Source organism: Lissotriton vulgaris, chromosome 1_1 (genome assembly GCF_964263255.1).
Source record: "Lissotriton vulgaris chromosome 1_1, aLisVul1.2, whole genome shotgun sequence".
NCBI lineage: Eukaryota > Metazoa > Chordata > Amphibia > Caudata > Salamandridae > Lissotriton > Lissotriton vulgaris.
In genome coordinates, this window is record NC_141685.1 from 115,039,126 (window position 1) to 115,066,828 (window position 27,703).

Below are 27,703 nucleotides of genomic sequence, written 5' to 3' on the forward strand. Positions count from 1 at the left end.
AAGAGGTGACCTACTTAGGTCATCTCTTATCGAAGGAGGGAAGGAAACTGACCCCAGAAAGAATTCAGGCAATAGCGAAATTGAGTGTGCCTAGAACACAGGGAGAAGTACGTGCTTTCTTGGGCATTACATCGTACTGTAGACAGTGGATTCCAAATTTTTCGTTATTGGCCAAACCTTTGGTGGCATTAACGTGTAAAGGTACACCGAATCCCGTTCCTTGGTCAGAAGAGTGTCAGAAAAGTTTTTCTGAATTACGTGATGCATTATGTTCGGCTCCTGTGTTAGGTACCTCCAACTACAGTAAGCCCTTTACACTGTATGTCCATGAGAAACAAGGTTGTGCATTATCAGTACTGACACAGTTGTTTGGAAACAAACAGCGTCCATGTGCATATTTTTCGTCAACGTTGGATCCGGTAGCTACAGCATTGCCAAGTTGTTTAAGAGCTACAGCAGCAGTGCTGTTTCTATTCGACAGTCTGCTGGTATAGTGATGGATAACACTTTGATCGTAATGGTCCCACATGCAGTAGACATATTGTTAAATAGAACCAGGACACAGCACTTAACTAGTGCTCGATTGTCAGGTTACGAATTGACCTTGCTAGCGAGCCATGTGCACATAAAAAGATGTAGCACATTAAACCCGGCCACGTTGTTGCCAATCATAGAAGAATCAGATCCTTCAGAACAGCATGATTGTTTCCTTAAGACAGAAGAAGAAACAAAAGGGAGAGTAGATCTCCTAGATACTCCTCTTGCTGAATGTGATGGTACATTGTGGGTGGATGGTTCATGTTTCAAGCTCCCGAATGGTGACACGACTGCAGCATATGCTGTCACGACTTTGCATACAATTGTTGAAACTGCACGTATTCCACATAATTCAGCTCAGGCAGCAGAATTAATTGCACTCACGAGAGCATGTGTGTTGTCAGAAGGAATGAAAGTGACTGTCTACACCGACAGCCAGTATGCTTTTGGTGTGGCTCACAGTTTTGGACGATTGTGGAAAGAACGTGGGTTCCTGACTTCGCATGGAGCTAAGATTCAGCATGGTCAGTTGGTGAATGAGCTTCTTAAATCACTGACCTTGCCCCTACAAGTAGCGATTGTGAAATGTAGTGCTCACAAAAAGGTGACTGATGATGTTGGTCGTGGAAATGCATTTGCTGATGAAATCGCGTAAGAAACTGCAAGGAATGTGATGAGCCGAATGTATATTGCAGGACCTGCAAGATGGGTTGGTGATGTTGGAATGTGTGAAGACACGATAGAGAGTGTGAAATCCATTCAAGCTGAGGCTACAGAGAAAGAGTTGAGCATGTGGAAAGAAAGTATGGGTAAAATGGATGCGAATGGTTGTTGGATTGAATTGTCTGAGCACCAGAGATGGTTGTTACCCGATGCGTACGTGCTTGCAGTGGTTACAATGGCTCATGGAATGGCTCATATCAGCGTGAAAGGAATTTGCAAGTTGTTGGCCCCAGTATGGCAAAATTCGGGGATTCCCAAGTGTGCAGAGAATGTCGTCAAGAATTGCATGGTGTGTCTCCAACACAATCCAGGAAAGGGAACCCCAACTCCAGCTGGTCATTTTGCGCCTCCTACGTATTCGTTCGATGTTTTGCAGCTAGATTTCATCCACATGGAAAGGTGCAACAATTTAAAATACGTGCTCGTTGTTGTGTGTGCCTTCTCAAGATGGGTAGAAGCATATCCCCTAAAAGACAATACTGCCTTGTCCACAGCGAAAGCCCTTGTAAAAGAGTTCTTCCCTAGATTTGGAATGCCTAGAATGATCTGGAGTGCTAACGGGAGTGAATTTGTGGGCCGTGTGATGAAGAATGTATGCGAAGGGCTAGGTATTCGGCAGAAGTTCCACGCTGCAAATCACCCCCAATCAGCTGGATTAGTAGAATGTTACAATGGCACGCTTAAGTTAAAACTGGCCAAAATCCAAGCGAGCACAGGTCTTAAATGGCCTGATGCTCTACCCTTAGCACTCCTATCCACCAGAATGACTGTGCATTCGCGAGTGAAACTTAGCCCCTACGAAATAGTCTTTGGCCGCCCGGCCAACATATGGGGAGTGCCTAGGCCCAAAAAGTTTAGCGAACTAGAACACCCTGTTTTGCTTGATTACCTGTATGAATTGACGGCTAAATTACGTGTTTTGCATCAACAGGTCAACGACACCCTGCCTCCGGTCTCTGAAACTCCAGGCCATGCAATCAACCCTGGATCCTGGGTCCTTGTGAGGAATTTTCAGAGGACGAAAAACGACCAGCCCAGGTGGACCGGACCGCACCTCGTCTCCACAAGATCAGCGGTTCGAGTGGAGGGGAGGAAGCACTGGATCCCCGGGGTCCACTGCAAAAGGATCCCTTTGCCCCTGCCATATGACCAGTGGGTCCAGAAAGGTGTCGCTGACTCAGAGACTGGCACCGTGCCAAAGCTTCTGCCTTTCAGTGATGCATGAGTGAAAGGAACTAACTCTGAATGTGAAAACGAGAACATTTTGCAAGAAGCTGTGCCACCGTCAAAGCGATTGAACACTTTGGAGCCTGAACTCTTGTTTCAGGATCAAACAGTACCAGGAAGAAAACGTTATAATTTGAGACCAAGACCTATGAACAAAAAAACAAAATTTTCTTTTTCCCTCCAAGTACTATTTTTGAAAAGCGCAGCTCTCCCATCTGAGAAACTTGCTTATTTTTGTTTTTTGAACCGCCATCCGGGTTCCGCTGCTAGGGCCGCGGTTAATTAAAAGTCTTTGGAGTGCAGCTAACGACGTTAGGTCGGTAGTTCTGGTTGGTCCAAGGGAGTTGCCCTAGACTGACAGAAGCATCCCTTAGCAGAATCAACCTCCCACCGCGGGCAGCACTCTAGAGAGGATGGAGTTTTCCGAGATGGAGAGACCTGCCAAACCAACGAACTTTAAACACAAATTATGTAAAGTGATGACAAAGAAAAGTTTTTTAATATTGTGCATTTTTATGCTATTCAGTGTGATGACGTTTTTAATAGGATATGTTTTATTCTCCTTTCGTGTAACACTTACGGCCACTACATCCCCTACACCTCCTCCTCCTACTGTTTCCTCTCATTCTTTCCACCCCCTTCCTGACCATGAATCCAATAGAACGATAGAGTTCATCAATAACTCCTTTGTTCAGCTCTTGCACCAACACCAACTAGTAATGAACACAACTAACTGTTGGGTTTGCGGCCTTATGCCCCATACTACGGATAAAGGTATCCCTTATCTAGTCCTGCCTTTCAGTCATAATGGTTCTGTGTGGGCATACAGAACAATGTTCATATATGCACGAGAAGTCCAACCCCTACGTTCTGTAAAAGACAACCTCAAGACTAGCGCCCTAGTCAAAGGTATAGTTGACATGATTAAGGAAGTAATTTCTTATGAGGATACTCCGGATGATGAGATATTTGCATATGTAGGTTGGAACGTGACCGGATATGGAGCTACTTTAGGTGAGAAACAGCAAGCTAAGAGATCTTCCCCGATTTGGATTGTACCCCATCAAGGCAACCCATGCCTGCAAGGTATTGGCAAGAATTCGTTTTACAGACTTTTAAAAACCTATTGATTGTGCTAAGATGTGTTTTTAAATATATTTCTGAGCTCTCACTTGCATTCTGGTCGCTACTCCCCGGTCCACCACAGCTTCTGTGCTGATTGTTGTGGAGGGAGGCTCAAGCGACACCACTTCCTGGTTGTTCCATCCTGGGCAGCCATCTTGGGGAGGTTGACGGGCTAGTCTCCCCCTCGCCCTCACTATTTTAGGGCGGGAGTTATTCGCGCACGATCATTAACCAACGAAGATCGTAGCGCTAGCGCTTGACTGTGACTAGGATTACTGCAAGCATCTATTTCGTTTTACAGACTTTTAAAAACCTATTGATTGTGCTAATATGTGTTTTTAAATATATTTCTGAGCTCTCACTTGCATTCTGGTCGCTACTCCCCGGTCCACCACAGCTTCTGTGCTGATTGTTGTGGAGGGAGGCTCAAGCGACACCACTTCCTGGTTGTTCCATCCTGGGCAGCCATCTTGGGGAGGTTGACGGGCTAGTCTCCCCCTCGCCCTCACTATTTTAGGGCGGGAGTTATTCGCGCACGATCATTAACCAACGAAGATCGTAGCGCTAGCGCTTGACTGTGACTAGGATTACTGCAAGCATCTATTTCGTTTTACAGACTTTTAAAAACCTATTGATTGTGCTAATATGTGTTTTTAAATATATTTCTGAGCTCTCACTTGCATTCTGGTCGCTACTCCCCGGTCCACCACAGCTTCTGTGCTGATTGTTGTGGAGGGAGGCTCAAGCGACACCACTTCCTGGTTGTTCCATCCTGGGCAGCCATCTTGGGGAGGTTGACGGGCTAGTCTCCACCCTCACCTAATCTATATGACCTCTTCTTACCCCGCGCAGCGGTAGCGCCGTATACGCGCCGAAGAGGCGCCAAAGAGAAGCCAGTCTGCGCCAGTCCGCGTCCAGACGCTTCTCGCTGGCCCTGGCCTGGGGAGTCGACCAGCACCATGGTGGGCAATCGAATTTCCTACAACTCTTTGTTGTTACACTCCTTACGTCCCCCCACCAGTCCCTCCTGTCGCCACTCATTTTCCCCAGCCAATCTTGAACATCACTGTAAGCACTGTACATGGAGCACCCCCCGCCCATACAGCTACTCTCCCCCTTCGGGAGAGATTTGGAGATTGTATCTCCTCAATTGCCGGTCGCTACCTAAACACTTCACAGAGCTGCACCTGTTGATCGAAGAGCTCAATCTTGATGCTCTATTTTTAACGGAAACTTGGCTCCAGATGGACAATGACCCGACTACAATATGGGCCACACCTCAAGGCTATAACCTTAAACGCCTCGACCGCCAGTCGGGGAGAGGCGGGGGTCTTGCCATCATATATAGGGATAGTTTTAAGTGTCGGGTCACTCCCAATTCCCTGCCGACCTGTGAGAGCTTACACTTTGCACTTGATTTTTCCCCCACCACCACCTTTTCCGGTATTTTACTCTATCGCCCACCGGGTTCCCTTAACAATTTTATTACGCAAATCACGGACCTCACTGCCAACGCAGTTTTGACCTCATCTAACTTCACCTTGCTTGGGGATTTTAACATCCACTTAGATGACCCCCATGATACGTCAGCTAATAACTTTCGGATCAACATGCAAGCGTTAGACCTCTGCCAGAGAGGCCATCAGGCGACCCACAAGAAGGGACATCTTCTTGATCACATATACAGTAACACCAACCTTAATGTAGAGTCCCCTGTTCCACTGCCTTGGACCGATCACTTTTTATACCGTTCACCTGGCTTTCCAACTCCTCTTCCCCTTGTGATGCTCCTACCAAGTATTTGGGCAGGAAATGGTCCTCTCTTCCCCTCACCGACTGGACAACTGCTCTCATCCAAGATCCCCCGAGGAAGGCTATGACTCCTGCCTCTGCTTCTAACGACTTTGATCACTGGATTTCCAGCACCCTAGACCGAGTTCTTCCCAAACGCCCTTGTAAACTTATTAGAAGACCTAAAGTTGCACCTTGGTACACTCCTGCTCTAAGGTTATTAAAACTTGACTGCCGCAAACTAGAGAGAGCATGGAGGAAGGACCATTCTCCGTCTAGGAAGGATGATTATAGGTCTGCAATGAAGCTCTACAAATTAGAGATTAAAATGGCGCAAGCCTTCTTCTATGAAGGGAAAATTAATGCAGCAGCCAACGCGCCTAGGGAAATCTTTAGGATCGCTAAGTCCCTTATTATACCCCCGGCTGAGCGTCCCACTGCCGAAGGTGCACAAGACCGCTCAATGAGCTGGCTGCCTTCTTCTCTAAGAAAATTTTGACCATATACTCTTCCTTTAGCAACTCTATGGTCAACGCCCGCTCTGTCCCACATAAACCAGCTGACTCTCTGGCTCCCTGTAAGCTGGACACAATTCCGCTCCTTGATGCCTGTAGTCTGGATAGACTAATCTCCAAAGTTACTTCCGGGTCACCCAATGACCCGGCACCCCCCCGGATTCTTGTCAAGGCCTTGGACGTTATTCGTCCTGTCATCTTGGAAACCTTAAATACTTCCATTGTGTCCAAATCGGTCCCACTCTCCTGGAAATGTGCCATGGTGAGGGCACTTCTCAAAAAGCCCACCCTGGATCAGAGTAACCTGTCCAACTACCGCCCCATTTCGTTGCTCCCCTGGTTGAGTAAACTGCTGGAGAGGCATGTCAACAATATCTTAACAGACTATCTGGAGTCCAACTGTCTGTTGCGTGCCTCCCAGACAGGATTTCGTCCTCAACATGGCACGGAAACCGCTATGTTAGCGGTTACAGAGGAAGCAAGAGCAACTCTTGATCAGGGAGGAAAGGTGGCCATTATCTTGCTAGATCTTAGCGCCGCGTTCGACACGGTGAACCATGCCACGCTATTACATCGACTGGCTGGCATGGGCGTGTCGGGCGCGGCCCTAGATTGGCTTGCCTCCTTTTTGAGCGAGCGTTTTTTCCAGGTCTTCGAGGGTGAGATAGTCTCTCCCAAACACCCTCTCAGGTGTGGGGTCCCTCAGGGCTCCTCCCTGAGCCCGACCCTTTTTAACGCCTACATGGAACCCCTGGACAGGATAGTCCATCCCTTTGGTGTGCGTATTGTCACCTATGCGGATGATACGCAGCTGGTGGTCTCTCTAGACCACGCAGATGGATCATCCAACACCTTAGGCCCCTGTCTAGAGGCTGTTGCCAGATTGATTGCAAGCCTCTTGTCTGAAACTTAACGGGGAGAAGACCGACATCATTCTCCTCGGAAATTCCTCCCCGTCTGTTCTTGCACCCGTCTGGCCACCATGTCTTGGCGCTCCCCCCTGCCCCTAGGTCCCAGATAAAGAGCCTCGGGATCTGGCTTGACACCGCCCTTGATTTCTCGGTCCAGGCTACTAAGACTGCCGCCACTTGCTTTGGACTAATGAGGATGCTCCGGCGGGTGCTCCCTTTGCTCCCTTTCCAGGCGAGGAGGATCATGGTCCAGGCCCTGATTCTCTCTCGCCTGGATTATGGGAATGCTCTCTATCTGGGAGCACCGGCCTCGGTACTTCAGAAGCTTCAGGTCATACAAAATAGTGCGGCCCGCCTACTGTTTAATCTGCCCCGTCGGCAGTCGGCGAGGAAGGCTCTGAAGGACCTTCATTGGCTCCCAATGGCTGCCAGAGTGCAGTTCAAGGCTTTGTGCATTTTGCACAAATCCTTCCATCGTGTAGGCCCAGCGATTCTGCACCCTCTGGTTACGCCCTATGTTCCAGCACGCTCCCTTCGGTCTGGCACCCTGCAGCTGGCTACCTCCTCTAAGATCAATAAAGCCCGTTGGGGCGGCCGCTCTTTTTCCCACTCGGCGGCCAGACTCTGGAACGCCCTCCCCTTCGCCATCCGAGGAAATAGCAACCTCCTGTCTTTTAGAAAGGCCTTGAAAACGCATTTGTTTGCAAAATCCTGTTGACCTGCCCTGAGCCTGCGCTAAACCATTTAATCTTCAAGCGCTGCGAGGCCTCAGGGCAGTTATGCGCTATACAAATGCAATTTTTCATTTCATTTCATTTCGATTCCAGAGCTCAGTTAGGGAAAAGTGTCTGTACAGAAACGTATGTTTTTGGTTCTCAGACTTCCCCTGCGTTTTTAGCAGCTAAGGGTACTTATTTCATCTGTCATGATAGAGCCTATACATGGTTGCCCCCTGACTTCTCGGGCTCATGTTTTGTTTCGTTCCTGTTGCCTCCCACCTACACAGCAGCGGCGGATTACCACAGGACAAGGGTAGTTAGAGGTGTCTTGAGTAAAGAAGATACTGCAGGTCAAGAATTTGGGGAATTTGCAAGAGGTTTTCTGCCGTTCTGGGGACCCATGGTAAACAGCAGGAACATAAGGCAATTGACAAGGGTAGTTGAGTCCACCGTAATTGAAACTGCCGGTGCCCTTAGTAACTTGACTGCTGAGCTCCAGTCGGATTGTCTTATGACCCTTCAGAACAGGGTCGCTTTAGATGTCATACTTGCAGACCGAGGTGGGGTATGTAGATTGATCCAATCGAGCTGCTGCGTTTTTATCCCAGATAACGCTCCAACAGTGTACCAGGCCATCTCCAAACTGCATAAGATTTCCGAATCTATTCATGTGGATAAAGGAGATTGGTCCCTAATGGAGTGGTTTTGGGATCTGATATCTGGCTGGGGTTGGAAAATTCTAATGGTCATTGGGATAATCTTGGCCATCCTTTTCCTGTTCTGTCTGTGCATACAGTGCGCTCCTGCAATATGTGGCCTCTGTGCTACATCATGTATAAGGAAGCCTGTGTCAAGAGATGGACTAAGTACTAGGATGATGCTACAGCAACATCTCAATGACTTTAAGAATATAGATCTGGACTCAGACTAACATGAGGATAGATTAATTGCCTATGTAAGGGCAAAAGGAGGGTTTGTGGTACTGAAAATCCGAACTTGTATACCCATCCCAGTCTTAGGAATGAAAACTTTGTTGTAATACGACAAATTTAGTGTCAAAAGACCGAGAATGGCGAGTACAGTATGTACAAGCATTTTCGTCGCATTCAGGTGATGATTTCACCTCGAAATCATCATTGATATCCTGAACCCTTGGCTTCCATTTTGTATATAGCCGCCATTTGGCGTGTTGCCCTTTACATAGGCCTTAATCCAGCTGAATCCGATCCCACAAGGACACGTACACCTTAATCGACTTTCCTATGACCTGTACAAGTTGGAACCATTGCCCCAGGCCGAACTCGTTAGGTCAGCTCCCCTCCCAGTGGCCGAACAAGATATCATCAAGGCTCAACAAACCATAAAACCATTTCAGCGCGCACACCTGCCGTATCTCGCTCACATCTATCTCCACTCTTTTTTGCTTCACTTACTTTATGATGGGGAGGTGCCCGTTTTATTGAGGGTCCAGCGATATCTGATGAAATGTTAGGCCTTGCCGAGTGATTTGTTGTGGCCAGCACGACGTGAAATATGTACATGTCATCATGACTCTGTTTTTTCTTGTAAACCAATAACTGTAAATAACATACTACAAATGCGAAGAATGTTCGCCTGAAGCTAGAAACTTTGTATAAGAAGAGAAGCCTGACTTTGTGAAGGCGAGCAGTCTCCTGAGAATATTCTCCCTGTGTGGTGTATTTCTAGGATACTTGTTACCTTGGTTGCAACCAATAAATCAATCTTTGACTTCACCTAGAAGACTCTGAGTTTCTGTGGTCTGGATCAGGAAAGAACCCGAGGTCTCTGGGTGTGCCCTGGCACCGCTGGGTTACCGGTTCTGTGCCGGTTCCTAAAAACCCAGTACCTCAACTCCCACCTCTGCAACGATTAAAAAGGGATGTGGCCACTTGGCGGAAGCTCCCGCTATCTCTCCTGGGGCGAGCGGCACTCATCAAGATGATGGCCCTGCTGAGGTTCCTGTACGCCCTGCAAAATTACCCAGACCTTGTCCCGCACTCCTACTTTAAGTCCATTGAGGCCGCACAAAGGGAACTGCTCTGGTCGGGGATACCTCGCATATCCCTACAAAAACTTACTCTGGGATGGTATGATGGAGGCATAGCTCTCCCAGACATCCGCAAGTACTATTGGACAGCTCACCTCTCAGCCATCAATCAGGGCACATACAGTGACGGGAACATCGCTGGGTTTGGGATGGACCGTTGGCAGCTGCCTGGCGGAAACTTCGAAGCAGCGCTTAACTCGAAGCCAGGAAGATACCAACTAACAGGTCCCACGCAACACTCGGTGCAACTATGGCACATAGTACAGCGCAGGCTTGGATGATCTGACACCCTAACAATGGCGACCCCCCTGTGGGTCTCGGAGAGACTCGGAACACTCGGCTGGTCCAAAGGGTTCCGTAACTGGGACCTCATAGGCATCTCCCACATTCGAGACTTGTGGGGTTCGGATGGGTGATCCCCTTTGCCGCGCTCTAAAGCACCTACGAACTAGCACCCACGGAACACTTCAGGTACATCCAGGTCAGGCACTCCCTCCGGGCCAACATCCCTGTGGGAACACGGCCCCCTGACTCCTCCCCACTAGAGGACAGGCTCCTAGATGGCCATCTCGCCGAACACGCTATATCACTTACATACGAAAATCAACAACTCCCCGGACATATTGCTCCCCCTTAAGGGGAGATGGGAAGCTGACAGGCTCGAGATAGACGAGGAGGTGGCCATATCGGCCAGACTCAGGCTCATCCAGCTTAAAATCATGCATCCCGTGTATCTCTCCTGTACCAGACTACAGCGGGTGGGCCGTAGTGAGGATGGGAGCTGCAGGCGGGGATGTGGAGACCTGGGGACCTACTTTCATGTGCTGTGGGAATGCCCTCTACTGAGGAACTACTGGACCCGGGTGACCCGCTGTATGCAGGAGGTGTGGGGAGTGGAGCTCAGACTAGAAGCAAAGAGGTGCCTATTAAACGTGTGGGAGCCAACTGACCTGCCCCCCCCCCGGGAAAGATATGGGTTGCGCTTGGATATGCCATTGCCAAGAGAAACATAGCTAGGCGGTGGGGAGCGGTTCGACCCCCTAGAGTGGGCCTATAGAAAACTGATATGGAATGGTGCATGCGCTGAGGAAAAAACAGTGTACGTAGCACGGGGGTGCCCGCGGAAGTGGATAGAAATATGGTCTAAATGGAACGAGTATAGAGGCACCATTTGTGATCCCCCTCAAATTGCCCAGATTGATGACCCACCTGTAATGTGAACGAACTGCAATGAATTGCCCTGAATGCATGTATACTACTGCTTGCGCTGTATATGTATAAAGATTCGAGCTTGTAAGTTCCCCTTGCTTGACCATGCTCAATACAATGTTTACTCTTGCTTTAATAAAAAGAATTTATAAAAAAATAAAATAAAAATAATAAATGAGTTCTTGGAGAAATCAATATCCAAGCAAGGGGAAGTCCTAAAGGCTTAAGAGTCTGTTTTTCCAAGAACTCATTGTAACGTAGATGAACGGATGTAAGTAGGCATGCCTGTATTTGGTTAGCATGAGCAATGCATAAATAAGGGCTGGATTTATATGCCTAAATAAGGGCAATGTGAATTGTACCTATATAAGGGCATGAATCGGGAAATTCATACGGAATATAAATTGACACACAACAAGTCATGTCGAGTCTGGTGTCGATGATGATCCTGAGGTGCTTGGCGTTGTTGGTCCTAGCTCTGTTGGCTACTGGGTGGAATCCCAGGGTGAAGTGCTCTCCCTGAAGATCACAATTTCGGTCTTGTCAGTGTTCGGCTTTAGACAGATAGTCTCCATCCAGTGGACGATTTCAATCATGCAGACATTGATTGGGGACTGGACGGGCATCTTGTCCATAAGGGAGAGAATGAGTTGGAAGTAGGAGAGGATGTTGATGTTGTGAGATGATGCTGGCTAGAGGGATCATGTATACGTTGAAGAGAGTCTGGCTCATGGAGGATCCGTGTGGAACCCTGCAGATGAGGTTATGGACGTCCAAGAAGTATAGTGCCATGCTGACACTCTGGCTCATTCCAGTCTGGAAGGAGAACATCCATCGGAGTGTGTGTCTTTGGACTCCAAAGTTGTGTAGACTTTGGAACCAGACTGAGTGGTGTTGAGGAGCAGGCTTAATGATCACATCTACCTCCTTTTAATTTGATCTACCACACAGAAACGGGAGTAAATGCATGAAATGGTTTACTGGGAGCATTGGAACCAGACTGAGTGGTGTCAAGGAGTTGCTGGTCTTTGAGGTATTCGCTGAGACTTCTGTTGAGGATTTTCTCTAAGACCTTGACTGGTATTGGTAGTAGGAAGATTGGTCTGTAGATGGCGAGAGTTAAAGGCTCTGCAGAGGGTTTCCTGTGCAATGGAAAGACAGTTGCATGTTTCCAAGTCTCCGGTAACGTCACGGAAGAGAAGGAGGCATATAGAATGGGTGTGAGCATGGTGCTGATGGGTTGCAGTCCTATATAGTAGGAGTTGTGGGGCAGGGGGCATATGGGGTCCCTGGGTTGATTGAATTCATGGTAGCGGTGGTTTCTTCTTGGGTGATGATGGGAAATGTGGGTAGCATTGGTTCTTTGATTAAGGTGGGGAGGTATTTAGTGAGTACTTTGGGGTCTAGTTGCTTATTGAAGTTGCTGTGAATGGCAGTGATTGTGTAGTTGAGGAAATAAGAGGGATAGTTGCAGAGATCCTGCAAGGGAGTGATCGAGTTGGAGGCGACTGTCAGTGAGGTGAAATACTTCACAATGGCGACAAGAGGGGGCCAGGAAGTCAGTCAATCAATCAGGGGTTTGTGAAGCGCACTACTCACCCATGAGGGTGTCAAGGCGCTGGGTTGGGGGTGAGTGGGGGTCGAGCAGTGTCGTCTCACCTGAAGAACCAAGTCTTGAGGCTCTTCCTGAATGCTTACAGTGTGGGGGTTAGTCTGATGCTGAGTGGGAGTTTGTTCCAGATCTTGGCTGCGATGTAGGAAAGGATTACCCACCGCTCTGGCTTTGCGGATCTGTGGGATTTCGGCAGGGCAAGCTCGGCAGAGAAGTGGCTCCTCTTGGGTGCGTAGAAGGAGATTCTTTAGTTGAGGTATTGGGTCCAATGTTTTGGAGGGATTTGGAGGCATGAGTGAGGAGCTTGAAGGTCACTCTCTTTTCGACGGGGACCCAGTGGAGTGCTCCTAGGTGCTGGGTGATGTGGTGTTGTCGTGGGAGGCCGAGGACCAGTCTAGCTAAGGTGTTCTGGATTGTCTGGAGTTTGAGGAGTAGAGATTTGTTTATTCTGGCATAGAGGGTGTTCCCATTGCGTAGTCTGCTGGTTATGAGTGCGTGGGTGGTGATCTTTCTGGATTCGGGGGGATCCATTTGAAGGTCTTGCGGAGGAAGCAGAGGGTGTTGAAGCATTAAGAAGATACGGCATTAATCTGTCGGTTCATGGGGAGGGTGGAGTTGAGTATAATGCAGAGGTTGCAAGCTTGGTCTGTGGGTGTGGGAGGGTTGCAAAAGGCGGTGGGCCACCTGGTGTTGTCCCATGCAGAGCGGGTGGATTTGAGGACGAGGACTTCCATTTTCTCTGAGTAGAGCTTGAGGCAGTTGTTGCTCATCTAGGAGGCGAGGTCTTTCATACCTTCTGTGAAGATGTGTCTGATGCTGTCATGTTCGTTGAGAGGATGAGCTGGGTGTCATTGGCATAAGATACAATGTGGAGTCCGTGTTTTCTGACGATGGTGGCGAGAGGGGCCATGTAGAGGTTGAAAACCATGGGGCTGAGTGACGATCCTTGGGATACTCCGCAGCTGATATCTGTGGGTTCGGAAACTAAAGGGCAGGTGTCAGATTCTTTGGCTTCAGCCAGTGAGGAAGGAGCAGATCTAGTCGATGGCAGTCCCCGGATACCAACTTTGTGGAGTATGGCAGTTAGTGTGCGGTGGGAGACGGTGTTGAAGGCTGCTGAGAGGTTTAGTAGGATGAGGGCAGCCGTGTGGCCCAGGTTGAAGAGGGTATAGATGTCGTCCGTGGCAGCTAGGAGGATGGTCTTGGTGCTGTGGTTGCTGCGGAATCCAGATTTTGCTCTGTTGTAGTAAACCATAGTTCACTTTCCAGAGGAGACACAACCTTAAAGATAATTGAAGTGTCCACAGTCTGTTGGGGTGTAATTGAGATTCAGAACAAACAAAATCTTTAATTTTTAATTCATTTGAAATCATTCCCGGGCCTACACTACCCACGTTTTCAGTATTTCATGTTTGTGCACTTAAGACCAGCCTAAAATGCCATGTGTCAAAGTATTTTCAAGATTCCAAAAGTCTTCAGCCTAAACCAGGGGTGTGGGGGTGTGACTGGAGAATTTACTGTGGTAATTCTAGTGTCTTCCCACATGTAAACACTAAAATCCAGTTTAAAGCAGGCACTGTACCCACAACAAACCTAGAGACAGAAGTCCGGTAGTACAAAAAGCAGAGGTCTTCAGCAACCAAGCAGGGGCTCCACAGAAATTGTCTGGGCATCCTCTTCTCTCACTTTTAAGTGCACTCCGAGTGTTACAGATAGTACAACAGACCTGCCAAGCAGCATTTGATACTGAGCTGTCAAATCAATAGCTCCAGGTGGCGCTGCAGGTTTACACTCCAGCAGTCAGGTTCCATGGCATAGGCCTGTAGCGATGTTCACTGCCATGCTAGTAGATGGCACAATGGGTGCTCCAGTCCACACATGCCACTTACCTTCCAGGCCCCATATGTAGTTTTCTACATCACACACTAGTGACTTACAGGAAAGTTAAATGTGCCACTTGGGAATAAGCTAATTTAACCAGGGTTAAAGGGGGAGCATGCTGGTGATGAGGGTATTGTGCAGAGTTCTAAATCCAACAAAGATATAGAGTCCGGCAAAAGGTGAAAAGAATCCGGGTGATCATGCAGAGAAGGCAGATTGCATTCCAAGGCCTATTAGCTCACCCCTGTAAAGTTCCTCTTCTTTGTGGTTACCCAGTCCTTCATGCTAACAAGGTTAGTGTATTAAATGTGCTGTTTATGTCCCCAGTGTAGCACATGAATGCTGTTTGTGAGTGAGCCAGAGAAATTGAGCGCAGTGGTATCCGTCTTGAATGCTCCTGGTCTTGCACAAGATGGAATTGCGAGGTCTTTGTTCCCAGACAGTAGAAGTGTATTGCTCACACCCCTGTATCTTGTCTGAGGAGACTGTAGTATCTGGTGTGCTGCCTTTCCCTGTGTGTCTGAGCTGGTGTCTGAAAGCTAAGACTGGAATACGGAGACTGGTGTAGTGGGATGTTGGTGTGTGGTCTGCAGTGGCAGCTGGGGGATAGGCACAATTGGTGAGGAATGGAGCCCTAACTGGACCTGCCAGGTAGTAACAACCTAGTTTTCTTGTTTCTTTGTTTGATATGAGGTGTGTTGAGCCTTATGTTTTAGTCTGTCACACATTTTATACAAATGCCATTTGTTGTTGTGGACTCCATTTTTTTTTTAAGTTTGAAAAGCTTTATTGAGTAAATAAAGACAATGTAAAAATCCATTTTGATTTGGTTAGGAGTCCATTTTGCTAATGACTTGCTCTGTGATACTCAATGATGGCAGGACATGCAGAACGTGTGCAAAAGGCAAGCGACCTTCTGTGAACCCATGTACCCTTTTGTTATAAACAGCATTTGCGCAAGGCTAGTTCAGAAAATTAAACGTATAACACACAGCATTTAAACAGTCTAGCAGCAGCGATCAGTGTCGCACCATATATACGCTGTGTTTAACATTCCTCCCTGATTGGATAAAAGAATGTGGCACAATATGCTATTTTTAAAATACTTTGGAAAGTACAGGTTTGAATGATTGTGCATTGTGGAAATCACAAAGGCCACCATCTCGTAGCATGCCGGTGGCACAAGCAATTGCCTTTCTCTGACTGGTTATGTTCTTGATAATCATGCTGCACTATTCTCCTGATAAACAGCATAAGATGCAATTGTGCATGATATGTAGAAATGTTCCTTGTGACTGTGTATGTTCATTGGATGTATATTAAAATGGCCTTTGTGGTTTATAACAATAAAAGACCACACTGGATTTCTGCAAACTGAGTTGTTTAGCCTATGGTCCCTGTGTACACGTATATAAAAGTTCTTGATAAAGTCTTGGTCTATTTTTATTCCAGCTTCTACATTGTCATTTAGTGTCTTTATGGGTCCTGCAGAGTTTTAGAGATTGGCGTTGGGTGAATGTGTAAACGAAACTTGTTGGAGATGGAGTGGTTGTAAATGATCATTCCAGTTGCTTTTATGCAATAGAATAGCTGTGTTTTTGTTTTGTTAGTAATGAAGAGAGGTCTGTTCTATCCTCTGCTCCCATTCCCTGAATGGCTGAGCCGGTATCTGGAATATGTGTCGTATCCTGTATGCTCCCATTCTCTGTATGTCTTATCCGGGGTCATGAATGTGTGTTGTATCCTCTGCATCTATTATTTATTTATTTATTTGAAAGCCCTGTATGTCTGAGCTGTTGTCTAGAATGTGTGTTGTATCCTGTGCTCCCATTCTATATGTGTCTGAGCTGGTGTCTGGAATGTGTATCATATCCTTTGCTCCCATTCTATATGTGTCTGAGCTGTGGTCTGGAATGTGTGTTGTATCCTGTGCTCCCATTCTATATGTGTCTGAGCTGGTGTCTGGAATGTGTATCATATCCTTTGCTCCCATTCCCTGTGTGTCTGAGCTGTGGTCTGGAATGTGTGTTGTATCCTGTGCTAACTTTACCTGTATGTCTCAGCTGGTATATAGAATTTGTGACTTATCCTGTGCTCGCATTCACTGATGTCTGAGCCAGTGTTTGGAATGCTGCCGCAACCTATGTGCCCATAACATGTATGTCTGAAACGGTGTGTTAAATGTCTTGTAGCCTGTGCTCCATTTCCCTGTATGTCTGAGAAAGTGCTTGGAATGCTGTGAGTGAAGGTTGTAAAAGAATATTGGTGTGTGGTTGTGAGGAAATAGGGTATATTCTATGGTTTGGTTGTGTGACTGTGACCTCACCATGTAAAACACCTACAAACCCTTTCAGGATCAGTAAGTTTAGTTTGTTAAACATTAGCTCAACCCTTGGTGGCTGTGGCTCTTAACAGCAAGACTTACACAAAGCTACAAGTGTGAAGCACTTTAGAAACCATCAAAACAATTGCAGAAGAAATAATATTTTTATATTTTAAATATTTTTTTTAAATATATTTCTAGAACCACAATGAAAAATATCCCCTGGAGGGATCTGGAATTTACAAGGTATAGTAAATCAGAAAATTTCACTTAACGGCAAATAAGCAATGGCAAATTTAACAAATTTGGCAATTAGAATTATTTTCACCAAAATGTTGGGCTAGTTGTAATACGGTCAGTTAGAGTTGCTTTGGGCAACCGACTTCAGCAGGGAGCCAGTCAGGGGGACCCGTAAGGCCCTCAGAAACCGTTCCCTCCACAGAAGAAGCAGTCTTACAACAGTTCCAGGCACTTTATCCGCGTTGCAATCGATTCCTAAGGCAGTGGTTCTGATGCGAAGGATACAACATGCTGAAAATGCTCAAGGGTGGTGTGGAAACGATGTGGCCGAAGGAGGTCTTCTTGCAGCTGCTCCCTGGTCTGCAGGTTTGGTGAGGTGATCCTGGCTACACGGGTCAATGTCCCTTGAGGTCTTCTCGGGCCTGGAAGAAGTCCAGTGCCATGAACTGTCAGCTGTTCTGTGTCACTGCCACAGCCAAATCCTTCCCTGGGCTGTGGCTTCTCCGGCAACCTTCCCAGGTCCAGCAGACTCAGATGCAACTTCTGACAGCCTGGTCCTGGTACTTGGTCCTGCACAGCGATGAGGAGCAGCGATCAGGGCTCTCACTCGCCTTTAGCAGACTTCTTTAACTGTTGTGTCACTATGGTGTGAACAGCAGGTCTGCCAGCTGCTCCTTCGAGTCTCTTGCCTCGGCGGGGCCCGGAAAACAACTTCTTCAATAGCAGAACACAGCAGGCTGCCTTAGGGTGCACCATTCTATCCACTCCCAATAAGGCAGAACCCTTTTCTTGGCACCCAGAACTCCTTTGCCCAACTCAGACGTGTGGCTACCAAGGGAGCTAAATTCCCCAATAAAACTGGTTTGGCAACTGGTTCTCCCTTTCCTGTCGCTAGTGCAAGCCTGTCTATCCAGACAATACGTGAGTGCGTAATCCTTGGGTCAGTTCTTTTGTGTGCACCCTCTGCCAGGAGGCTTTAACTTTGGTTAAGGCAGTAGTGATCGTGGAAAAGTGAGTGGAAAGTGGTGATATATTAAAATTTGCCCAGAACAGCCAGAGAATTGACTTTAATGAGTCTGGATTCGGACAATTATAAAATTGATTTGTGCAGCTATGGAATTGGTTATGAATTCTAGCGCACAATTCCGTTCTTGCAGCATGTGCTGTCTCTGCCACTCTTCACCCGGAATTCGGGGTAAAGAGTGGCAGAGACAGCACATGCTGCAAGAACGGAGGTGAAGGTCTGAGTACAACCTCCCTCTGTACGCCCTCTTCCCTGAAGAAGCAAATTCTGCAATCCGTAGAGGTACAATGCGACCTTCTACTACCCGAAGAATCAGATTATAAATTTACCTATTCTTTCACTTTTATTCACTGCACCTTTTATTGGTCCTGAAGAAAGCCTACTGACCAATTGGCAACTAAGGCTGAAACATGTCGACCGCTTTTTATCACACTAATTAAGTGCGCTAGAATTCATAACCAATTCCATAGCTGCACAAATCAATTTTATAATTGTCCGAATCCAGACTCATTAAAGTCAATTCTATGGCTGTTCCGGGCAAATTTTTATATATCACCACTTTCCACTCACTTTTCCACGATCACTACTGCCTTAACCAAAGGTAAAGCCTCCTGGCGGAGGGTGCACACAAAAGAACTGACCCAAGGATTACACACTCACGTGTTTAAATGAGCGGAGTCACATCATATACCGCTACGAGAAACCAGAAAAAAAACGCGTGTATGAGGGTCTTTTTATTGGGAGACACCCACCTACCTACCTGCAGACCTTGGTTTACGCAGGCCAAGTGATCCTTTCCCTTATTGATTATGACTAACTAAATGGAGACTGAAAGGATCTGATCTCTCTCTCCCCCCTCCAATTGATTATACGTATCCAGACAATACAGCAGCCCCTCTCCCAAGTGGTTCCTATTTGCCCTTCAAAGGTGGTTTCTGCTTTGAAACTCGACTTTTGGGCCAACATCTGTGCGACTTCCTACAGGAGGGAGAACACCTCCTTCCAGTGAAGGCCCCTATTGTATCCTTTCCTGGGAGTCGTTTACACGTCTCCCCAGGAAAGCGGAAAGCTGACTCAATGACAAGACTTCATGTGCAACTGTTAAGGGCACAGGGAATTAAAAGCAACACAGTGGGTTCAAGAGCTCCCATATTCTCACTCTAGCAATGATGTCTCTTGCTCTGGGTGTGACATTGTATCTATCAGCAATATTAATATCCTGTGAATTTTAAGTGTGTTTTCACCCCTAATCATTCTTTAAACGCTTCCCATAATGTAGCCACAGAGGTAACAGAGCCCTGGTTTAACATGTAGTAGAATAAAAATTACTTGGTGGGTTTATGTTTAAAGACTGGATCTGACAGCTCAGATGGTCGCAGCTGCTACTTTCTATGTATCCCTGCATAGGTGGTGATGGTTAAAGCCATCAGAACCGGAGAATGATCGGACAGAGCCCTAGGTAAATGTGTTATAATTTCAACCCAGCCCATCGCATCTCTAGATCCCAACCTGTAATCTATTCTGGAAGATATGGCATCCTCTACGGAATGGAATGTATACTCTGGAATTAGGGCATTCGACACGGTACAAGTCTAGCAGTTTGCCCTGGTGCATAATATCCCATAGAGCTTTATATGCTTGGGTGAGTCAGCTGCACCTGTTGCCGGTGGTAGCCAAATTAGATTGCAGCATTGAAGCATTTCCCACATATTACAAAGCGAGGAGGGGGGAGGAGGCATCCACAAGCCTGTTTCTAACTTTAGTGAGAAAAAACAAAGAAACAGCAGGGTCGTCAGAGTTTGGCCCATATGTACTGATCAATGTAATGTGTACCGTACCCAATAACCCCTGTACAACCACACACCTGTCCTCTTCATCACAGAACATGTCCACAGGCCTGAACCATAAGCATTGTTTAACCAATATACCCACTTCCGTCGCGACTGAGAAAAAGAAATGGAGGTACGAGCTCCAGATTATGGAGAAATAATTATCCCCCACAAAACCAGCATGCATCTCCGGAACTAATGAAAAACTCGCCCCTTAGGCGTAATGAGGTATGCAGTCACCAGTTGGACCTTGTGATGGTCATTCACCCCTCTCACATTACAGGCGAGCAGCCTAGCATTACATCCAGAGCTAGCACCAGTCATGTGTGTTGTGTCTGCAATTTTCACCCCCCTCTTTCTTCTAAGCTTTTCTGTCAAATCAGAACTATTTGATCAGAAGTATTTATACCATGAAAACCCTGTCACCTGTGTTCTAGTAATAGTCTTTCACACAGCCCTCCCAACCAACCCCAACCCACATTGTATGAGTAACCTTAGCAGAGCTTTACAGTCTAGCCTCAGGGTGGTTAAACTGGCATCTGTCACATTGATGCCCAGACTCAAGTGATGCTCAGTTGTGTTAGATATACCAGCAGTGTTAGAATACTGTCCTTCTTGCATATCGATGAGAGATACAACTTGTCTTGACACTGTGGGTGGTTATTCGAGGATTAGTAGCTGGTGAATTGTGGGTGGGGGAGGCCTTTTCTAACTCTCACACTGTTTGAGTGCCTCCCTCTTTTACAATTTTTAAAGCCTGAGAGGAAGCCTCAGAAAACCCTCTGCATACCCCAGCGAACTCAAAAAACTACTGGGCAAGCTTCCTGCTCCTATTCTCTGCAAAGGTACTTGGAAACTCATGACTCACCTGGAGCAGAACCATCTACTTGACCCCTCTCAATCCGGCTTCTACAGCTACGAAACCATGCTGATCACAGCCACAGACGACATCCAAACCCTTCTCGGCCAAGAAGAAACAGAAGCTTTGATCCTTTTTGACTGCTCAGCAGCCCTTGACACTATATCCCACCACACACACTGATCAAAAGATTCCACCACTTCGGCATCCAAGGAGACGTGCTCAGATGGATCACCTCCTTCCTCACAGGAAGAATCCAGAGGATCCACCTCTCGCCTTTCACCTCTGGACCCAAGGAGATCACCTATGGTGTCCCCCAGGGCTCATCCTTCAGCCCCATGCTCTTCAACACATATATGGCCTCCGCTGGTCAACATCGACAGATCCCATAGTCTCAACATAATTTCCTACACAGACGACACCAAACTCATCCTCTCACTCATCGATGTACCTTCCGCCATCAGTACCAACTTCCACACATGTATGGCAAACATCGCGATTGGATGAAGAAAAATTGCCCGCAGCTAAACACAGACAAGACGGAAGTACTGATCTTTGGCAACAGCAGCAACACATGAAATGACTCCTGGTGGCCATCAGACCTAAGACCCAGACCCACACACACACCCACTCCTTCCATCCACGCCAGAAACCTTGGAATCATCATCAACAACAAGCTCATCATGAAACTAAAGATCAACGCCATCTCCTCTGCCTGATTCCACACTCTGCATATACAGAAGATGTTCAAGTGGCTACCCCTCCATGCAAGATGCACCGTGATACAGGCCCTCCAGCCGACTGGACTATGGCAACACCCTCTACGTAGGAATTGCCGCACACCACCTACAGAGACTTCAAACCATACCGAATGCCACAGCCAGACTCATCCTCTGTCTTTCCCGGCAAACCTACATCACACCCCTCTTCAGGAAACTTTACTGGCTCCCTGTACAGAAGAGATGACAATTAAAGCTACTGAACCACGCACACAAGGCTCTACACAACCAAGGATCCATATACATTAACCACGGCCTGAACTTCCACCAACCGTTGACAAGACTACACTCTGCCTCCCTTTCACGTACCCATACTCCCTGCATCCACCCAAGCAGAAGTGGGGGACCCGCCTTCTCACACATTACAGCAAAGACCTGGAACAGCCTCCCCACACTCCTCTGGACCATCACCTCACTTCCAGAATTTCGAATGGTCCCCAAGACCTGGCTGTTTGAATAAGCCTATGGGCCATGCAAGTGCCTGGATACTCTATTGGGTGATTAGCCAGGCTTTATAAATCCTGCTCGATTGAAGCCTTGATCACAGTGGAATTAACAGTTAACCTTTCATAAACAACTGAAGCGAAGGTTTACAGGATGGTGAAAAGCTGACCTATCAATTGCCTGTTCTGTCCATTCAAGGACAGGATTTATTTTTGCATACTGCCCACTGTGGCTCTTCGGTCACCAAATGGTTCCTCCCCAGGGTGGGCTTTCCTATGGTACATAGGCTGTGCGGTGCCCTCCTAATAAATGCCTTGTGACTTTCTGTACATTCATACGGCTATTTCATTAAGAACACTTTGTCACATTCTCCAGGAACTCGCCTCGAGTTCTGCAAAGCGGTCCCTTGCTTAATCACCCAACTCGCCATTGCCTCCGAACACTAGATATTCTTAGCAGATTTCAACTTCCACATGGAAGACCTTAGGGATGCCAGCACTGACAACCTACTAGAAAGCATCGGCCTCATCCAACTCATCATCAACCCAACGCACATCGTAGGGCACACACTTGACTCCATCTTCATCTTCAGTAAAACAATCAAGTACCAACATGACACAGAACTCACCTGGACCAGCCACTCCATTGTCCACTTCATCATCACAGGGCACAACGCTACAGAAACTGAAGACACACCACCCAGCACACCTCAGCGCAGCTTGAAAACTGTCTCAGACGAGAACTGGAACAACACTCTCCATGCCAACTGACTGCACACAGCTCCAGACCTTAAACAGGCCATCAATAACCTCACAAACTGGATCACGACTATGCCACCCCCACCGAGCCAAACAAGATCAGAGAATCCACAAAGTGTGTCAACTTGTTTACCCTGGAACTTCAGACCTCTCAATGAGACTCTTGTTGACTAGAAAGAAGATGACGTACCAGTAAGGATCCAGTGCACTACACCACCTTCAGGACATCGATAAACCACTACCACCTCCTCCTTAAAGAAGCAAAGAAGAGTGCCCTCACATCCCGCATAGAGATCAGCTCAAACCACAGGAATGAGCTCTTCACCATTGTTAGGAAATTCAGCAACCCTGGATCCACGAGAATATCATAACTCCCTTCTGGGATCGGTGTGACATGCTTGCTGACTACTTCCATTAGAAGATTGCCGTCATCTACAAGGACTTGAATCTCAGCTCTCCACCAGTGACAGCCTCCACCTCCTCACACACACAGACACTAAATGGGACCTCCTCATCGTACAAGACACAACCTCTATAATGAAGTTGATGCACTCTGGTGTACCCACTGATCCATGCCCCCACCTTATCTTTAACCTCGAGAGCAAGGCAATCAGCTTAGAGCTCATAACACCACTGAACAGATCCATCGCCATGGCCTCCTTCCCAGAAGAGTGGTAACACGCAAAAGTAAAACCCCTCCTGAAAAAACCTTCAGCAGACCTAGAGCAGCTGAAGAACTCCCGATTGATACCCCTGCTCTTGTTCCTGGCCAAAGTCTTTGAGAGGTCAATCAAGAGGCAGCTGACCAGACACCTGGAGCACAACAACCTCCTGGACTCCACCCAGTTCGCTTCCGAGCCAATCAAAGCACAGAGACCGCCCCGATAGCAGCCATAGATGACATCAGAGCCCTCCTGGACCTCAATGAGACTGCAGCCCTCATCTTCCTTGACCTCTCAGCTGCCTTCAACATGGTCTTCCACCAGATCCTGATCTACAAGCTCCACCACATTGTAGTCCAAGGAAATGCCCTCAAATGGATGGCCTCCTACCTCACCAGAAAACCTCAGACAATCTGACTCCCGCCCTACTCCTGAGCCCAAGGACATCATCTGCGGCACCCCACAAGGATCCTTCATTAGTCCCCCTTCTTCTACACATACATGATACCCCTAACCAACATTATTAGATCGCACGGGCTGAAGGTCATCTTCTACACCGACTAGACCCACCTCATCAACTCCAGAGACAACTTACATAGGTGCACTGCCAACATCACCGACTGGATGAAGCACAACTGCCTAAAACCAAACATGGACAAGACAGAAGACTTCATCTTCAGTAACCACGCATCTCCTTGAAGCAACGCATGGTGGTCAGCAGAACCTGGCTTCTTCCCCTCCCCTACCGACCATGCCCGTGACTCCAGCATTGTCCTGGACAACAAGCTCAAATCAACATGATCTCCGCCATCTGCTTCCTCACAATGCGCATGCGCCGCAAGATCTTTAGATGGCTCCACGCCAGACATCTGCAGTCCGCCTCCCTCCTCCTCGCCTAAACTCCTAACGCACCAGGCACGAGGCCACTCCTACTCCCACCTGTCTGCAAAGACCTGAAATGAAGTCCCCCTGCACCTCAGATCTGCCTCATCACTGAATCTGGAAAGGACTCAAGACCTGACTGTTCAACTGATCGGCCCCTCTGGACAACAACTTCTCTCCCAGCACCTTGAGAACCTCACTGATTTGCAGCGCTTAATGTCCATTGATTGATTCTGTACATTCATATAGATTTTCTCACTGGGGACTTTCTAATGCGGCTTTAACTCTCCCTTGCCAATAAATGCCTTGCTAAATTCAGTGCGGTCTTCAGGGTTGACTTTTGATGTTGAGTTAGCTCTCCATTTATGAATGCATGGTCACATTCAATAAATGTATAGAGTTTCTCTCCTCTGTGAACTTTATGATATATTACATTTTGTTTTGTAATCGATCCCTTGTCACATTCTATTAATTAATAGGATTTCTCTCTAGTGTGGATTTGTTTATGCTGCATTAGATTATTCTTCCTGTGGAAGACTTTATTAAACTCTGTATATACATTGGATTTCTTGCCATGTAGATTTTTGGATGTCGCTTCAGTTTTCCATTTATATGAATGCTTTGTGGTATTCAATACATACATTGTTGTGAACGTATCTAGGACCCTATTTAAATATTCCCGATTCATGCCCTTATGTGTTATAACAAATCATATCCTTATAAAGGCATAAGAATCATATCCATATTTAGTCATAGCCAACGCAGTCCAAATACTGCAAGGCTACTCCCATAGACTCCTAGAAAGTACAACGCGTTCTTTAAACAACCAACCAGAAATCCTATTTCTAACACTAAGAATACAACATGCTTAATATGCTTAAGGGTGGTGTGGAAACGATGTGGTCGAAGGGGGTCTTCCTGCAGCTGCTCCCTGGTCTGCAGGTTTGGTGAGGTGATTCTGGCTACAGGGGTCAATGTCCCTTGAGGTCTTCTCAGGCCTGGCAGAAGTCCAGTTCCCACTGAACTGCCAGCTGTTCTGTGTCACTGCCACAGCCAAATCCTTCCCTGGGCTGTGGCTTCTCCGGCAACCTTCCCAGGTCCAGCAGACTCAGATGCAACTTCTGACAGCCTGGTCCTGGTACTTGGTCCTGCACAGCGATGAGGAGCAGCGATCAGGGCTCTCACTCGCCTTTAGCAGACTTCTTTAACTGTTGTGTCACTATGGTGTGAACAGCAGGTCTGCCAGCTGCTCCTTCGAGTCTCTTGCCTCGGCGGGGCCCGGAAAACAACTTCTACACTAGCAGGAGACAGCAGGATACCTTAGGGTGCACTATTATATCCACTCCAAATAAGGCAGAACCCTTTTCTCAGTATCCAGACCTCCTTAGCCCAACTCAGAGGTGGGGCTACCAAAGGAGCTACATTCCCCTGAAAAACTGGTTTGGCAACTTGCCCCCCCTTTCCTGTCCCTAGTGCAAGCCTGTCTATCCAGACAATACAGCAGCCCCTCTCCCAAGTGGTTCCCATTTGCCCCTCAAAGGTGGTTTCTGGTTTGAAGCTCGCCTTTTGGGCCAACATCTGTGCAACTTCCTACAGGTGGGAGAAACCTCCTTCCAGTGAAGGCTCCTATTGTATCCTTTCCTGGGAGTTGTTAACACATCTCCCCAAGAGAGCAGAAAGCTGACTCAATGACAAGACTTCATGTGCAAAAGTTAAGGGCACGGGTGATTAAAAGCAACACAGTGGGTTCAAGAGCTCCCATATTCTCACTCTGGCAATGATGTCTCGCTCTGGGTGTGATATTGTATCTTTCAGCAATGTTAATATCCCGTGACTTTTAGGTATGTATTCACCCCTAATCACTCTTTAAATGCTTCCTACAGGGTAGCCACAGAGGTAACAGAGCCCTGGTTCAACATGTAGTAGAATAAAAATCACTTGGCAACTTTCTGTTCAAAGAGTGGGTCTGACAGCTCAGATAGTCGCAGCTGCTACTTTCTAAGTCAATGGTCAAAGTCATCAGAACCGGAGAATGAATGGACAGAGTCCTAGGTAAATGTGTTATAATTTAAACCCAGCCCATCTCATCTCTAGATCCTAACCAGAAATCAATCCTGGAAGATATTTCATGTACTATGGACTGTTTACACTCTGGAATTAGGGCATTCAACATGGGACACGTCTAGCAGTTTGCACTGGTGCATAATATCCCATAGATCTTCATGCACTTCGGTGTGTCAGCTGGACCTGCTGCCGGTGCTATCCAAATCAGCTTGCAGCATTGAAGCATTTTCCATATATTACAAAGCGAGGGGGAAGCGTCCACAAGCCTGTTTCTAACTTTAGTGAAAAAACAAAACAACAAAAAAGAAAGCAGTATCGTTGAAGTTCAGCCCAATGTAATGTGTACCAAACCCAACAACCCTTGTACAACCACACACCGGCCCTCTCATCACAGAACGTGTCCACAGGCCTGAACCATAAGCCTTGTTTAACCAATATAGCCACTTCTGTAGCGACTGAGGAAAAGAAATGGAGGTACAAACACCAGAATTTGGAGAAATGATTAACCCCCACATAACCAGCATGCATCTCCGTAACTAATACAACACCCACATGGTCATTCACCCCTCTCACATTACAGGCAAGCAGCCCAGCCTTACATCCAGGGCTTGCCCCAGTCATATGAATGAATGGTGGTATTTGTAAAGCGCAACGTTCACTCCAAGGAGTATCTTGGCGCTAGAGGGAGAAATACGAAGGTCAATGCAGTAGTGCAGCGGGAGGGTCAGATCTAAAGGAAGAGAGAGGCTCAGATGAGAGCGAATACCAGAATATCAGGTGTAGAAAATAGCCAGGTTTTTAAAAGTTTCCTGAAGAGAAGTTCTGATTGTGTCAATCTCAATTGTAGTGGGAGAGAATTCCAGGCGTTGGTTCCTAATACCACAATGGTGTTTCCCCCTTTTGTCTTCAAGCGATAACTGGGGGTTCCTAGGTAGTTACTTGAGGACGAGCGCAGCAATCGCTGAGTAGAGTATGGGTGAATTCTCGACCTGAGAAAGGAAGGCCCTGTTGCCTTAAATGCTTTGTACATGATTGTTAGGACTTTAAATCAAATCCTTTTGTGAATAGGCAACCAGTGCAGCTGATTGAGTGCTGCTTCTGAGGAGGAACCCCTTGGGAGCCGAAGTACGAGCCTGGCAGCCGCATTCTGGACTACCTGCATTTTTGTCAGCACTGTTTTATTAGCTCCTGCATAGAGGCTGTTGCAATAGTCTAAACGAGACAGGACCCGTGCAACAGCCACTGACTTCCTAGCATTGATTGGAAGTAGGTCTATGAACTTTCCCAGAGTTTTAATTGTGTGAAAGCACATACCTGCCACTGCAAGTGCTTGGCTATGAAAAGACAAGGTTGAATCAAACTTGATTCCTAAGTTCCCTGCTTTGGCCGCAGTATTGGGCAGTGGAACTGTTAGCCGGCCACCACTGGCTGGGCATGAAGGCGTTTGCCTTCCCAAACAGCAAGATCTCTGTTTTCTAGCTTTTGCACTTCAGATGGTTGCATTTCATCTAGTTCATGACT

At 47.2% G+C, this 27,703-nt stretch overlaps 2 protein-coding genes across 2 annotated transcripts in view; both read left to right on the forward strand.

Moving 5' to 3' along the window:
* The window catches only part of LOC147737670 (uncharacterized), a 235,558-nt gene that overhangs the window by 66,233 nt on the left and 141,622 nt on the right, over nucleotides 1–27,703 (forward strand). The window lies entirely within an intron of this gene.
* Nucleotides 2,901–8,479, forward strand: LOC147737671 (endogenous retrovirus group PABLB member 1 Env polyprotein-like). The gene is made up of 2 exons (XM_086935079.1): nucleotides 2,901–3,589; nucleotides 7,657–8,479. Exons 1-2 carry the CDS (start codon nucleotides 2,901–2,903, stop codon nucleotides 8,477–8,479), a joined length of 1,512 nt encoding a protein of 503 aa, XP_086791205.1.